This window comes from Trichechus manatus, unplaced genomic scaffold (genome assembly GCF_000243295.1).
Source record: "Trichechus manatus latirostris isolate Lorelei unplaced genomic scaffold, TriManLat1.0 scaffold00065, whole genome shotgun sequence".
NCBI classification, from domain to species: Eukaryota; Metazoa; Chordata; class Mammalia; order Sirenia; family Trichechidae; genus Trichechus; species Trichechus manatus.
The window spans coordinates 8,816,295-8,829,516 of record NW_004444001.1 but is presented as its reverse complement, the minus strand read 5'-3'; the positions used below and the strand labels follow the sequence as shown (position 1 = coordinate 8,829,516).

The following is a 13,222-nucleotide window of genomic DNA, read 5'->3' as shown; positions in this document are numbered from 1 at the left end:
AAAAGGTATATGAGGCCATGTGGGACTTTTGATTTTTACCCAAAGTGGGATGGGAGCCCCTAGAGGATTTGGAGCAGAGGAAGGTCATAATCTAAGTGTTCACAGAGTCAGTCTGGCTGCTGAGCGGAGGATTAACTAGGGAAGTGGGAAAGGAGCCCTGGTGGCTCAGTGGTTAAAGGGCTTGCCGCTAACGGAAAGGTCTGCGGTTGGAACTCATCAGCTGCTCCTTGGGACAAAGATGTGGCAGTCTCCTTCGGTAAAGATTACAGCCTTGGAAACCCTATTGGGCAGTTCTACTCAGTCCTATCCAATCGCCATGAGTTGGAATTGACTCGACGGCAATGGGTTTTGTTGTTTTATTAGGGAAGTGGGGACACCTGTTGGGAGGCACTATTCACAGTGAGAAGAGGATATGAGCCACTGGAACGATGGAGTTGCAGAAGCGGGTGGGATAGGGAAAACCAGGAGTGAAGATGCGTGATACGGACCCGAATGAGAAGTCCAGAGGGACGGGGAGGGATGCGTTCGCGAGAGGGTCCCAGCTGGGGATAGGCCAGCGTCTGCATGGTGACACGACACTCCCATCTCGTCGTTTCCATTTCACAAATGTAAACACCTCGGGGCTGAGAACGCTGCGCAGGAAGCCCCGGGTGGGGGTGGCGGGTCACGTGGCCGCGGGTTGGCGCCCCCTGGCGGTGCGGCGAGAACGGCAGCGGTGGCAGCAGGGATGGCGGCGGCGGTGGCCGGACCGCGGGAGCATGGGGACCTGGGGGAGCCCGGCAAGCCGGGCCGCCTGGCCCTGTACTTCTGCGGGAGCATCCGCGGCGGACGCGAGGACCGGGCGATGTACGAACGGATCGTGTCGCGGCTGCGGCGCTTCGGAGCAGTGCTCACCGAGCACGTGGCAGCTGCCGACCTGGGCGCGCGCGGTGAGGCGGTCGGGCCGCGGGTGGGACAGGCCGGCGGGAGCGGAAGGGGATCCAGGTCCCCGTCCCTCCCTACCGAAACTGCACTCCCCGCAGGCGGTGACCGCCCTTGACTTCGTGGCGTGTGTCCATTGCCGGGAGCCCGCCCTCTTGCCGCAGGCGCTCCATCTAGCGTCGTTGGTCTAGAGGGAGACGAGGCCAGGGCTCAGGGCGACGTGTGTCCGAATACACTTGGCGGTGTGAGCCCAATCTCATCATTCAGTTATTGACCTTTAGTTCCTTTTTGGAGAACTTCCTTCAGCTCCTGCCAGGGGCGTTTGTAAGGAGGAGCAGACTGGGGTGGTGGGTCAGCTGCATGGTGTGCAATTCCCGCCTCATCTCTCAGTTCCCACCTCATTCCCACCTCACCAGCTGGCCTCCTCTACTTTGTTTTTCATCCTCTGAGCATAGTTTAGGCCTCACTTTGGTATTTTCCGGCAGAGTATGGGCCTTCACCTCCCTGACTCTGTGCAGATTGGGGTCACATCTTTGTCCTTGCATATGTGGTCTTATATATATATAATTTAATTTTTGTTGTTGAGAATATACACAGCAGAACATACAACAATTCAACAGTTTTTACACGTACAATTCAGTGACACTGACTACATTTTCAAGTTGTACAACCATTCTCACCCTCCTTGTCTGAATTGCTCCTCCTCCATTAACATAAACTCTCAGCCCCTTACTTGCCTGTCTAATCTTTCGAGTTGCTTTTGTCAGTTTGATCCCATGTAGTTCTTAAAAGAGCACAATACTCAAGGCAGACGTGGTCTTTACGTATGTGGTTTGGTGCTTTGAAAATCTGAGCTCAAAAAAACAAAACAAAACATCAGCACTCACTCTAGTGGGAGGTATTGAACGGGGTATAAACTCTGCCTTGTGGAGGGTATGCCTCTGAACCTCTCTACTCAGCTGGCTCCTGTAGAGCTGTCCTTCGTTGCCTTTGGTGACAGAATCTTGTTTCTGACCACTCAACCTTTCTCCTTCATAGACTCTCCACTGAGTATGTTGGGGGGCTCAACTCCCCCCAGATGACTACCTGTTCTCGTAAGAGTTTTCACCAGCTTTCAGCCTATTGGATAGCATCAGGTGGGAGACCCAAATTGTCTTAAAACTGCAAAACGTGGTTCAGCATCTGCTCCCCTAATTGAAATGAAGCTCATCCTCCTGCTTTCCACTTTTCTGGCAAGCCATCTTAGACTCTGACAGATGTCCCCCTTTCTTGAGGTCACCCTCAGCCTCTAACGTCCTCTGTTACTAACGTGGTTTGCTCCTGGCTGCTGGGTCTTTCTAAAGCACAGCTTTGATCCATTGGTCCAGAATCTTTCTGACCCTTGCAGTTTGAAAATTGTGCCTAGTGCTCCTGAACTTCTGCTCAGAAAACCTTAGGTGGTCCCCATTGCTCTAGTCAGGGGCAGATCCAGGTTCTGTGGAGCCTAAAGCAATTTTGGGAGACCTTTTCAAGACAAAATTACAAAACAAAATTGCTAGGGGCTTGCAAAGGGCCTGTGCAAGTGAGGGACCCTGCAGCTTAAGCTTCATTACTGTCATGGTATATCCACCCCAGCCTAGTGGTTCTGGAACTTTAGTGTGCCCAAGTATCACCTGGGGGAACTTGTTTAAAATGTGTTATTTCCAAGCCCCCGTAATTCTAATACAGAGCAGTCTAGGATCAAGCCTTAGAATCTGCATTTTTAGCAAGCTCTCCAGTGATTCTGCTCTGATGCGGGTGGCTGTGGACTTCACCATCATTAATCAAGCCGGAACTAGGAGATCCTCACCCTCTGGCCCCAATCCCACCTTTGTCCCACCACTTCCTACTGGTCATGCATTGCCTTAGGGCAGTGGTTCTCAAACCTTGGTGTGGAACAGAATTTCGTGGAGACGTCATGAAGGCACAGAGGACCAGGCTTGTTGACATCTGGCTCTTTGCATTTTTACCAGGTTTTCCAGGTAATTCTGGTTTCCACCAAAGCTTGAGAACCACTATATTGTTCTCCATCCTTTCCTTACACAGGCTAGTCTCCTGCTTGCCATTTGACCCACCTGGAATGCTCTTCCTACCCCTCTCCACCTCAGAGCCAAGCGTCCATGCACCTTTCCCTATATCACTCAGACCCACTGTGAATTAGTCCTTCCCTTAATTTCATCTGTATCGCTCATCTGATCCTAATCACATCCCATTTTGCACAGGAGTGATTTTTTCTTGTGGATATTCCATTTCCTCACTCCTCTTCATGGAATCTTTGTGTTGGGAGGGCCCTTGGAGGTCATCTAGTACAAGTCCTTCTCCCCCAAGGTGGGTGGATAAGCGGGGTGCAGTGAGGGCAGAGGAGAGTTCCCGAGTACTGAGAACAGGTGCTCATCCTTGACCAGAGTTCCCTCTACCCCAGGGGAGGAAGCTGCTGGGGGTGACAGGCTCATCCACGAGCGGGACATGGCCTGGCTGCAGCAGGCTGACGGTGAGTGGTCCTCCCTCAACCCACAAACTCCTCTGGGATGATGGCTTCCCTGGACATCCCTGGCCTCCACACCCAGAAGGGACTCCCTTGAGCTCCCCTCTTGCCACCACCAGACTCTGTAATCTCTTCCTTACGAGCCCCAAGTGCCACATAATACAAGGCCTTTTTCTTAGTCTCCTCTTTCTTCCCAGTGGTTGTAGCAGAAGTGACACAGCCGTCCTTGGGTGTTGGCTATGAGCTGGGCCGGGCTATGGCCCTCAACAAGCGAATCCTGTGCCTCTTCCGCCCACAGTCTGGCCGAGGTGAGCACTCCAAGCCCTGGATGGCCACCCCTCCCCTCCACCAACATTCTGAGCACCCATCCCTCATCTCCTGCCTTGGTGGGCTCTGAGTACAACCCCCAACAAGGGACAGGAGGAGTTGGGGGGACATGGAGAGAGGCACCATCACTTTCCTCTGCCCTTCCCAGTGCTTTCAGCCATGATCCGGGGAGCAGCTGACGGCTCACGGTTCCAGGTGTGGGACTACGAAGAGGCAGAGGTGGAGGCCATGCTGGATCGATACTTTGAGGCTGAACCTCTCCAGCATGTGGCTGCCTCTCATGACTTAACTGCTTGAATTAATCCCACTTTATTTAATTCTTCTGGTCCCCGACACTGCTCTTAATACCATTCCTGCTCTTAGCCCCAGTACCAAATTAAAAGATATGTTTAAAATTCTAACTTTACATCTGTATATGTGGTTGGGGTGGGGTGGGGCAGGTCCGCAGTAATATCCTCCCTACCCTACTTCATTTTAAGTGTGTAGGCCCCCCAAGAGAAGGATACCTCCTAATACCCTCAAGCCCCCACCAGGAACAGTGACAAGTTCTGAGGAAGGCTAGTAGTGGGGATCGCTGTGCCTCACTCTGTCTCCTCTGAAGCTGGACTGGGTCAGGATGGTGGCCATCTGTACCTGGCCCTGTACTATGTGGGCCTTCATTTCCCTGTGTCAGTTCTGAGCCCTTCTCTGAGGACAGAAGACTCTACAGGTTTACAGAAAACAGCAAAGAATAAGGAGGGTTGTTGCGGGGGAGTGGGGGAGAGACTTGAACCTGGCCCTTGGTGAAGCTGCCTAGCTCACTTCCTGAAAGGTATGTGAAAAAAGTTTATTCAGTAAACAGAAGAAGGTTCCGCAGACACTAGGAGTCACGCTTCGCCCAGGAACAGCGGGAGGGGGTGAGGTTCCCTCCCCACCTTCAGCCCCACTACACAGGCAGCTCCAGGTGTTCCCTGTGTCTGGCCCCTCAGTCATAGGCCTCGTCATCCTCCTCCTCATCCCCAAAGAAGAAAGTCTCTCTGTCCAGGTTCTCAGACTCTTCATCATAGGAGAAGCTGTCGTTGTCCAGCTCCTCATCAAACTCGTCTTGCTGCCACTCAGGCACATCGTCCTCATCCTCATCATCTTCCTCCTCCTCATCCTCATCCACCTCCAACCCTGAGGAGCCCTGGGGCCTGGGGAAAGCCACCACACTCAGTCCCAAGGAAGCCTGCCATCTCCCACTCCCACTCCGTGGCTGGGACCGCCCTACTCACTGACTGCCAGGCATGTTGGAGCCTTTTGCCTCCTGGGCCTCTAAACTTGATGGACTCTGGAGACCAACCCGGAAATCCTAGCAAGAAGACAAAGGATATGGGGCAGGAAAGTAGACAGTAGGTCTTTGTGCCTAGTATTCCTTCAACTAATATTTTCTGAGGGCCTACTAGGTGCCAGGCCCCTCCTAGGAATGCACTCACCTCTCCCTTCCCTCACCACAGCACTCACAGACCACTGCCTTGTGTGTGATTTAATGCAGAGACAGTCTCCAGGGATATGCAGTGAGGACAATACCCCTGCACTTAAGGAACTTACAATGTGCGTTTATGTCTTGTCTGCTCAACCAGTCAGTAAGCTCCCTGAAGGCAGGATTCATAGACTCAACATGAGTGCATTAAAACTGGAAAAAAGCTCAGACATCCCATACTCCAGGGGATCCCGATCCTAGCTCCCACTCCTGGGATTTTGAATCTACACATCTGGGAAGTATAGTCTGAAAAAAGTCCCCAAGTGATTCTGATGAGTACCTGGCCAAACACCCTTGATATGGGATAACCAACCCCTTTATTTGGGGACTCGGGGAGTGTAAGTGACAGGACCCAACATCATTCCATGAGGCGGCCTGGGAACAAAGACATGTACCCAGGCTTCCCAACCTCCATTCACCTACATGGCCTTTCCTTCTGGATTCCCCCCAGAGCATGGCTGTGCCGAGCACAGGGGGAGGAGAGGTGCAGGGTTGGGGGCTACCTGGGTGGAATGCTGTGGAGCATGGGGGGAAGAGAGGCACAGGGTGGGGGGCTACCTGGGTGGAACGCCGTAGAGTGTGGGGGGAGGAGAGGCGCAGGGTAGGGGGCTACCTGGGTGGAATGCTGTGGAGCATGGGGGGAGGAGAGGCGCAGGGTTGGGGGCTACCTGGGTGGAATGCTGTGGAGCGTAGGGGGAAGAGAGGCACAGGGTGGGGGGCTACCTGGGTGGAATGCTGCAGAATGGCCAGCAGCCGCTCCTGGATGCGCTGTAGCAGCTCCATGCCAGTGTTGAGGCAGTCTGCCCGCAGCAGGCGCAGCGAGGAGGCCAGGTCTCTGCACCGCAGCAGGGTTTCCTCTACAGAGGGGGCACAGGTCATGGGGCTGCTGCCCCTTCTTTCATTCTCATCCACTCCTTCCTTCAACAAATGTCTAGTGAAAGTCTACCAAGTGCCCAGAGCTCTAGACCCTCATTCTCATGGATGTTCTATTCTAGTCGGGGGACAGACCACCATCAAATAAAATGATAGGTGAGATCTGTGCACGAAGGCACTCACAGCACATACTTTAAAAAAGCCAGATGGCGGGCTATGAAGACTTGAGTAAGAGGACAGATTGCAGGTGGTGTGCAGGGCAGAGGGACACGGTTTTACCCACTTGCGTGTCTGGCTGGGGGTGGGGTGCTCAGAACAGGCCGGGAGAGAAGGGTGGGAGAGAGGATGCAGCAGGCAAAGGCTGGGGCAGGGCCTCACCGAGGAGGATCTGCAGGGCATTGGTGTGCAGCTCCAGGTTCTCGGTCTGCTGCTCCACCACGTCCATGTACTCGGTGTTCTGGTTGTAGAAACTGTACACGCAGGCATAGGCCAGAACCTGGGGGAGTGCAGGTCAGCCCTCCCGTTGCCCAGGCTTGGCACCTCCTCACCCCACCTGCCTCTCCTCATTCTCTCCATCCAGGCATGGTGGATGAAAGGAGCCAAGCCCACCAGCCCCCGTGGCACACCCTTCTGCCCTTCCCTGTCCCCTACCCGCCACCACCTTTCGAGCCTGCTCCAGTCCCCGGCAAGCATCGTTGAGGAAGGCAAAGGATTTCGGCGGGGGCACCTCATGGATAGCAGATACTCTGTTCCGCAAGTTGACAGCAAATTCCTGTCCAGAGGAAGGCACATCAGCACCAGCCCGGCCCTACCCATCAGCGCAGCACCCCACCCATCCCTAGACAGCTGCTCCCATCCTCAGACCTCCTCCCTGGCCCCGTCTCCTGCCTGCTCACCCGGGCCTGGAGGTGGAAGGTGCACCTCTCGTTGTAGTCCTGGAACCGCTTCTCCTGGCGAGCGGCTTTGCTGACCTGGGAAGGACATGGTGCTTGGCTTGGGCAGGATGAAGTTAGCAAGTATAATACGTACCATTTACGGAGGCCCTTCTACACTTTACCTAGGTTTCTTCATCTAATCCTCATAACTTTGTGAGGTAGGTGCTATTGTTATCCCCTTTTACACATGAGGACGCTGAGGCCTGGAGACGTAAACTGACTTGCCCAAAGCCACACACTGAGTGGTGGGGCCAGGATCTGCCTCCAGAGTCCTTGCTTGTGTCTGCTCTGCCTGGTGCCTCCCTGAGAATGCCCAGCCCTCCCGCCCTCTCTGTAGCCACTGTAGTATGAGAGTCCTGTTCTGGGGCTGAAAGGCCCTTGTGGACAAACCTCCTTGTACACAACTCCCAGTCCCTGTAGCCCTAGTTGCTTGTCTTCTCTGCACTGAGCCTTTGTCCCAGCAGCTGGGAGGCTGCTCTGGACACAAAGCCTCTTTGCCCAGGGCCGAGCATCCCATCCCAACTAACTGTGGTCCTCTGCCTCATCCAGTGCCCACCCCTTACCATGGCAGAGCAATTGTAGTAGTCTTTGTGATTTGGCTTCCAGGACTTGAGGCAGCGCCAGCAGAATCCGTGGTTACATTTGGCACAGGTCATGCTATGAAGGAAGCTCGCTGGTTAGGGGCTTCTGCCTCTGGCAGGGCCACACCAGGAATGCCAAGGCCCTGGAGGGCACTGAAGATGCGCTGGTCTCTGTCCCCTCTCCATGCCATCCCTACTGAATGCACCCTTGCCTTTGCATTCCCCCAGGCAGTGTAGACTAAAGTGGGACAAGAACATTAAGATCCAGGGAATCACTCTGGAGAGTGCCGAGTGAGGGTGGCTGAGTGACTTGTTTGCCTTGTTTGATAAGGCCCACTGCCCCTTCCCTACTGCTGGTCTTCCCACTCTCTCTGACCTCCTGCTTGCCCTCTGAACACTCCACTGCCCACAGTACCCCCTTCTTACTGCAGACACCCCTCGTTCTTCTCAATGGGAGCCTGACAGCTGGGACAACGCTTGGAGATGAGTTTGGCCAGGTGCTTGCTCTGGGCTTCCACGCTCATTCCATCGTAGTAGCCGCCATCATCAACCCACTGAGACATGTGGCCACAGCTGGCAGGGTAGTGTGCCTAGAGTAGGAGGGGGCAGTGAGGACATGCAGGGGTGAGGGCAACACTGCTGGAGTGCATGGGTTAGAGGGAGGAAGAAGGCACAGACCACATTTGGAGGAGCACCTAAAAGTGCTCCACTGGGTGCAAGGGGTGAGGAAGGACAAGTCAGACTGTGGGTGTGGTGGTGGGGGTGAGAAGGGGAGCTGTGTGAATCCCTGCTCACGGTCAGGGTTGGGTGGGCACCCACCTCAGGGAAGCTACAGCTGAAGCAGGAGGCCCAGCCACACTTGGAGCAGGCGGTCCCACAGCCCAGGCCCTGGCGGCACAGGATGCGGTCACAGCCCTGGGGGTTGGTGCACCAGGTCAGGTTGGAGCAGCTCTCCACATAGCCACGCAGGAGGGCCTTCTCGTACTGTGGGACATGGGTGGCAGGGGTAAAGGCATGGCTCTCCAGGATGCCAGCCCCTTCCTTACTTCCCAGCACCCCACGTGTCAGCCCACTCCCTGGGCTGACCCTTCAGCTCTGTGCTAGAGGCTTTCTTGGAGGAGAGTGGATACCTTGGAGATGACCTCTGGAGAGGAGACAATGGCACGAATGAAGGCCCCGGTGGGCTGGGCAGGGCAGTCGGCAATGGGGCAAGTGCAATTCAGCACAAGGTTCTGCTCAATTCGAGTTGTCAGATACTCATTCCAGCAAGACTGCGGAGGGACAGAGGTAGGGCTGCTCAGAGGTAGCATGGGAGCAGCATGAGATGAAGGTGTCCTGGAGACTAACCTAGGATCCCACCCTACCCTGCCCCTCCATGACAATCTGAAAGGCCAGAAACAAACCTGCTTCTAGATCAGCTTCAAAACCAATCCTAATCTTTCCAGCTTCCATGGATTTCCAGGGATTGGTTTTGAGGATGTGTGGGCTAGGGTATGAGCCTAATTACTTCTGGGATGGACATGGAGAGAATGGGTAAAAGACAATCAAGAAAAAGGAGAAGAAAGCAGATTCAAGTTCTAAGAATCAGAGAGAACAAGAAAGAGAGAAAGGAGGCCTGGGGCAGGGGGTCACCTTTTTCCCTCGCTGGCTTCCCCACACCGCATAACAGCTGTGGTCACCCCTCTACACCGTATCTGCTTATCTCCACTGCCTCTGTCTCGATGTTCCCATCTCCCCAGACTCACGCCTACAACAGCCTCAGCCTCTTCTCCACAAAACAGGCTTGCCCACTGCAGTCCCCAAACCCTGATGGATGGCACCACTGCTGCCCCAGTCACCAGAGTAAGAACCTTCAGTTGCTCAGATTCTTCATTTGCTCCCACATTACCACTCTGCCCTAAGTCAGGCCATTATCCCCTCACTCCCAAATTGCTACAAGAGCCTGTCCTGATAAATGGCTGTCCTGCCTCCCCGTCTCTCCCCACTCTATCCATTTGCTATGTGCATGATCAGCAGCCTGAGCCTCCTAAAATACTCCATTAACGACCCCCTCCCCCTCACATTATTTACTGCCGTGCCTCTCAGAATGATGGATATGAACTCCCAGTAGAGAAGGGGTATCTGTGGTATCAAGACTACAGGATAAATCCGAAGCACCCGATTGGACTATTTTTACTTGAAGGAAAAGACTAAAACAAAACCTTTTTATATTGAACCAAACCCAGATAAACTGGGAAGTTGAATGCAAAATTCTTGTATTTTTTCAGATAAAATGGGACATTTCTCCAAATGCAAACCTCATGCTTGCAGGCACACAGGTACCTCAGGGTGCTTGCAGCTGAGGGGGGAAGACACTGCACTGTAGGACAAAACCCCCATGTGGGTCTGGGTCTGGACCCCTCACACCCCTAAGGAGCCCCTCTACTTTAGGTTTGCTCTTCGCTTCCGCTCTCCCCTGTGCTCCCCACTGCCCTCTGCAGATCCTGCCTGCCAGTCTGGGCTCAGACCCCAGACCCCAGATGCCAGGGCTGCCCTTCTCTGACTTCTGCACTGCCATATGTGCCACTCAGCTGTGACTTACTCACAGGCTCCTCGCTTGCTGGGCCTCTGTCACATGTCCTGTCTTTCTCTGTCATGTTTTTGGGCTCCTTGTCTGTACATCTCTACAGGGTGAAGCGCCACAGCGCTCAGTGCCCCAGCTCTGCTTCTCCCTCTCTGGGTGATACCAGCCAAGCCTCTCTTCTTAATTCAAATTCAAAACTCCACGGTCCACTTGCCAGTCTCCACAGGTGTCCAACAAGCAGTTCAAACCTCCCATGGCCAAAACAGATTTCATTTCCCCTCAAACACCTGCTCTTCACCCCTACCCCTGTCCCCAGCGTTTCCCCCAAGCCAGTAAAAAACAACATTTTCCATCCACCCAGATGCTCAGGTCAGACACACAGGAATCGTCCTTGATTCTCTTTCCTAAGCCCCACATCTAATCCACCAAGCCCTGTCAGCTCTACCTACAAATGTATTCCAAATCTGTCCACTTCTCTCTTTACCACTGCTCTTAGTCCCAACTACACCATCTCTTGACTCTGTTTACAAAAGTCTCCTAACAGGTGTCCCTGCTTCCACTCTTGTTTCATCCAAGCCTTGTCTCCACCCAATGGCCGAAGTGATTTTTTTAAAAATATAAATTAGGTTATCACTCCCCTACTTAAAGCCCATCAATGGCTTCCCATAAAATAAAACCCACTGTCTGTCAATCCCACCAACCTGGCCCCGGGCCACCTCTCTAACCTCCTCTCTTACCACTGCCTGCCACCTACTGTGCTTCAACCACCAAGCTCAGTTCCTTTGAGCTTGCTGTTTCCTGTTTTTGGAACACTCTTCCCCAGATCACCTCCTTAGACAGGCCTTCTCTGATCTCCCAGTCTAAAGTATCTGACAAACCCCTCACCCCTAGTCCTAACCTCAGGCACTTCCTAGGACATTACCCAACTGTGTTTTCTTCACTGTATTTATCATAGGAATGTGGAGGGAGGGCCCTGAAGTAAGACTCAAAAAAAAAAAAAAAAAAAAACCCAAACCCAGTTGCAGTGGAGTCCTTTCTGACTCATGGCAACCCCACGTTTCAAAGCAGAACTGAGCTCCATAGAGCTTTCAATGGTTGTAATTTACCGAAGTAGACTGTCAGGCCTTTCTTCCATGGTATTGCTGGGTGAATTTGAACTGTGCCACCCAGGGACCTGAAGTGAGACTACCAAAGTTCAAATCCTGACCTTGGGCAGACTATTTCACCTCTGGGTATCTCAATCTGTTATCTGTAAAATGGGGATAATAAAAATACCTATCTCATAGAACTATTATGAGAATTAAGTAAAATAATGCATGTAAAACAGCACAATGCCTGGCCCAGAATGAGTCCTCCATAAGTATTAGCTGCTTTTATTATTAGCTCTCAGGCCACTGCTTGCTTGGATTTTTTTCACTCCCTCATACAACACCCATTGCTATGCACATAGTAGGTCCATGACAAGTATTAGTTGAATGAAAAAATGGAAGTGTAAAGGAAATAATTCAGAACCTGGGAAAAGGGCGCATGAGCAACCGTGTGAGAAGAGTAGCTTGAAGGGGAGCAAAAGGGAAGTAGAAGAAGAAAGTACACACATACACACACATGCAAATACACACGTCCCAGATTCACCCACCACGAGAAGACACTGTTGGGAGAGGTAGCTAGCATTCACAGCAACAAGAAGGATGCATCCTGTTAAGTTGATGTGTTTGGGCGTGGCGCCAGTTCTAAAGAGCTGTGATGCAGGGAGTATCAGACCACTCAGCCTCCTGGTTCTCTGCACCTCAGCCTCTTCTCTCCCTGGCCTAAAGGCTACTCACTCCCGATCTACAGCTTGACAGCAGCAAGCCCTAACTTCCCATAATTCTCTCCTACTCTTGTGCTGTTTTATGGTTTATACAATGTATATGATAAAAGAAGTGACAGTGCTCTGAGATAAGGGGACTTTAGTGGTGATAAGAAAACAATAAAATGTAGTTATTATCAATTTAATCACACTTTCTTGTTTACAAAGTGCCCTGGCACATACTTTATGTCACCTGTTTATATATAATGTATGTCAGGGCACTCTGTATATAGGTACTGATATGTCCATTTATCAGTTCTCAAACTCAGCTGAATACTGTAATTACCTGAGAAGCTTTTGAAACACCAGATGCCTGGGTTTCACCTCCAGAGATTCTGATTTAATTGTCTGGGGTACAGCCTGGGCATTAGGATTTTTAAAAGCTCCCCAGGTGACTATAAGATGCAGCAAAGTTTGAGAACCACTGATATGTATCAGTGGATTCTAACCACTACCCCTCAGAGTCAGGGCAGATGGTACCATTTACAAATGTCCATACCACTTTAAGAGGGACTAACAGACTTGTCTAGCATTGCCTAGGTTAGTAAATGAAAAGAGTTCCCAAGGATCTGTGTTAGGTGGAAAGGCAGGGGCAGGAGAGATGCTCGCAGGCCTCACCTTGCAGCAGGAGTGCATACAGCAGAGAGAAGGCAAGTCGTCTTCAGGCTCCACGGGGCTGATGCAGACAGGACACTGGTCAGGGCGGGCAGGAGTGGCCTGGGCCTGGGGGACACACAACCCAGCTGCCAGCAACAGTGGCTCAGGGTTGTCACTGTAGCTCTGCAGCAGCTGCTCGGCGCCCCAGTGGGAATGAGCCAGCAGGTGTTGAGCCACATCTGGCTCTAGGTTCAGTGTCTCCTGCACCTGGCGCACCATCTGCTCCATCAGCCCTTCTACCTCCTGAGGGCTCATGGTGCGGCCTGCAGGCAGCTGGAGAGATGCCAGGACAGCCACAGCCTCTGGGCTTGGGAGGGGGAGGATGAGAAAGACAGTGGTCAGTATCTCTCCCTGCCTTACTCAACCCACTAACTAAACTCCTGGGGTACAGCCTGTGCATCAGGATTTTCAAAAGCTCCCCAGGTGACTATAAGATGCAGCAAAGTTTGAGAACCACTGATATGTATCAGTGGATTCTAATAACCACCCTTCAGAGTCAAGGCAGGTGGCCC

At 52.6% G+C, this 13,222-nt stretch overlaps 2 protein-coding genes across 2 annotated transcripts in view; one reads left to right on the top strand and one right to left on the bottom strand.

Moving 5' to 3' along the window:
- The first annotated feature begins 713 nt into the window (after window positions 1-713).
- DNPH1 (2'-deoxynucleoside 5'-phosphate N-hydrolase 1) lies at window positions 714-4,158 on the top strand. The gene is made up of 4 exons (XM_004379561.2): window positions 714-929; window positions 3,362-3,430; window positions 3,622-3,732; window positions 3,900-4,158. Exons 1-4 carry the CDS (start codon window positions 728-730, stop codon window positions 4,046-4,048), a joined length of 531 nt encoding a protein of 176 aa, XP_004379618.1. The 5' UTR covers window positions 714-727; the 3' UTR covers window positions 4,049-4,158.
- Window positions 4,159-4,578: 420 nt separating this feature from the next.
- CUL9 (cullin 9) overlaps window positions 4,579-13,222 on the bottom strand; it is a 50,483-nt gene continuing 41,839 nt past the window's right edge. Inside the window, exons 31-41 of the mRNA XM_004379483.2 lie at window positions 12,672-13,017; window positions 8,772-8,912; window positions 8,461-8,625; window positions 8,068-8,231; window positions 7,624-7,717; window positions 7,022-7,096; window positions 6,787-6,897; window positions 6,504-6,621; window positions 5,976-6,109; window positions 5,005-5,081; window positions 4,579-4,923 (exon numbers count right to left, since the gene is read on the bottom strand). Of these exons, the coding sequence (XP_004379540.1) occupies window positions 4,716-4,923; window positions 5,005-5,081; window positions 5,976-6,109; window positions 6,504-6,621; window positions 6,787-6,897; window positions 7,022-7,096; window positions 7,624-7,717; window positions 8,068-8,231; window positions 8,461-8,625; window positions 8,772-8,912; window positions 12,672-13,017 (1,633 nt within the window). The 3' untranslated portion in view covers window positions 4,579-4,715. The remainder of the gene's footprint in view (window positions 4,924-5,004; window positions 5,082-5,975; window positions 6,110-6,503; window positions 6,622-6,786; window positions 6,898-7,021; window positions 7,097-7,623; window positions 7,718-8,067; window positions 8,232-8,460; window positions 8,626-8,771; window positions 8,913-12,671; window positions 13,018-13,222) is intronic.

What these genes read in the sequence shown, in the direction of transcription:
- DNPH1 (XM_004379561.2), top strand. Translation starts at nt 728, where the DNA reads ATGGCGGCGGCGGTGGCCGGACCGCGGGAGCATGGGGACCTGGGGGAG. An exon ending in CTGGCTGCAGCAGGCTGACG is followed by an intron (nt 3,431 to 3,621) that starts GTGAGTGGTCCT and finishes CTTTCTTCCCAG; the next exon opens with TGGTTGTAGCAGAAGTGACA. An exon ending in CCGCCCACAGTCTGGCCGAG is followed by an intron (nt 3,733 to 3,899) that starts GTGAGCACTCCA and finishes TGCCCTTCCCAG; the next exon opens with TGCTTTCAGCCATGATCCGG.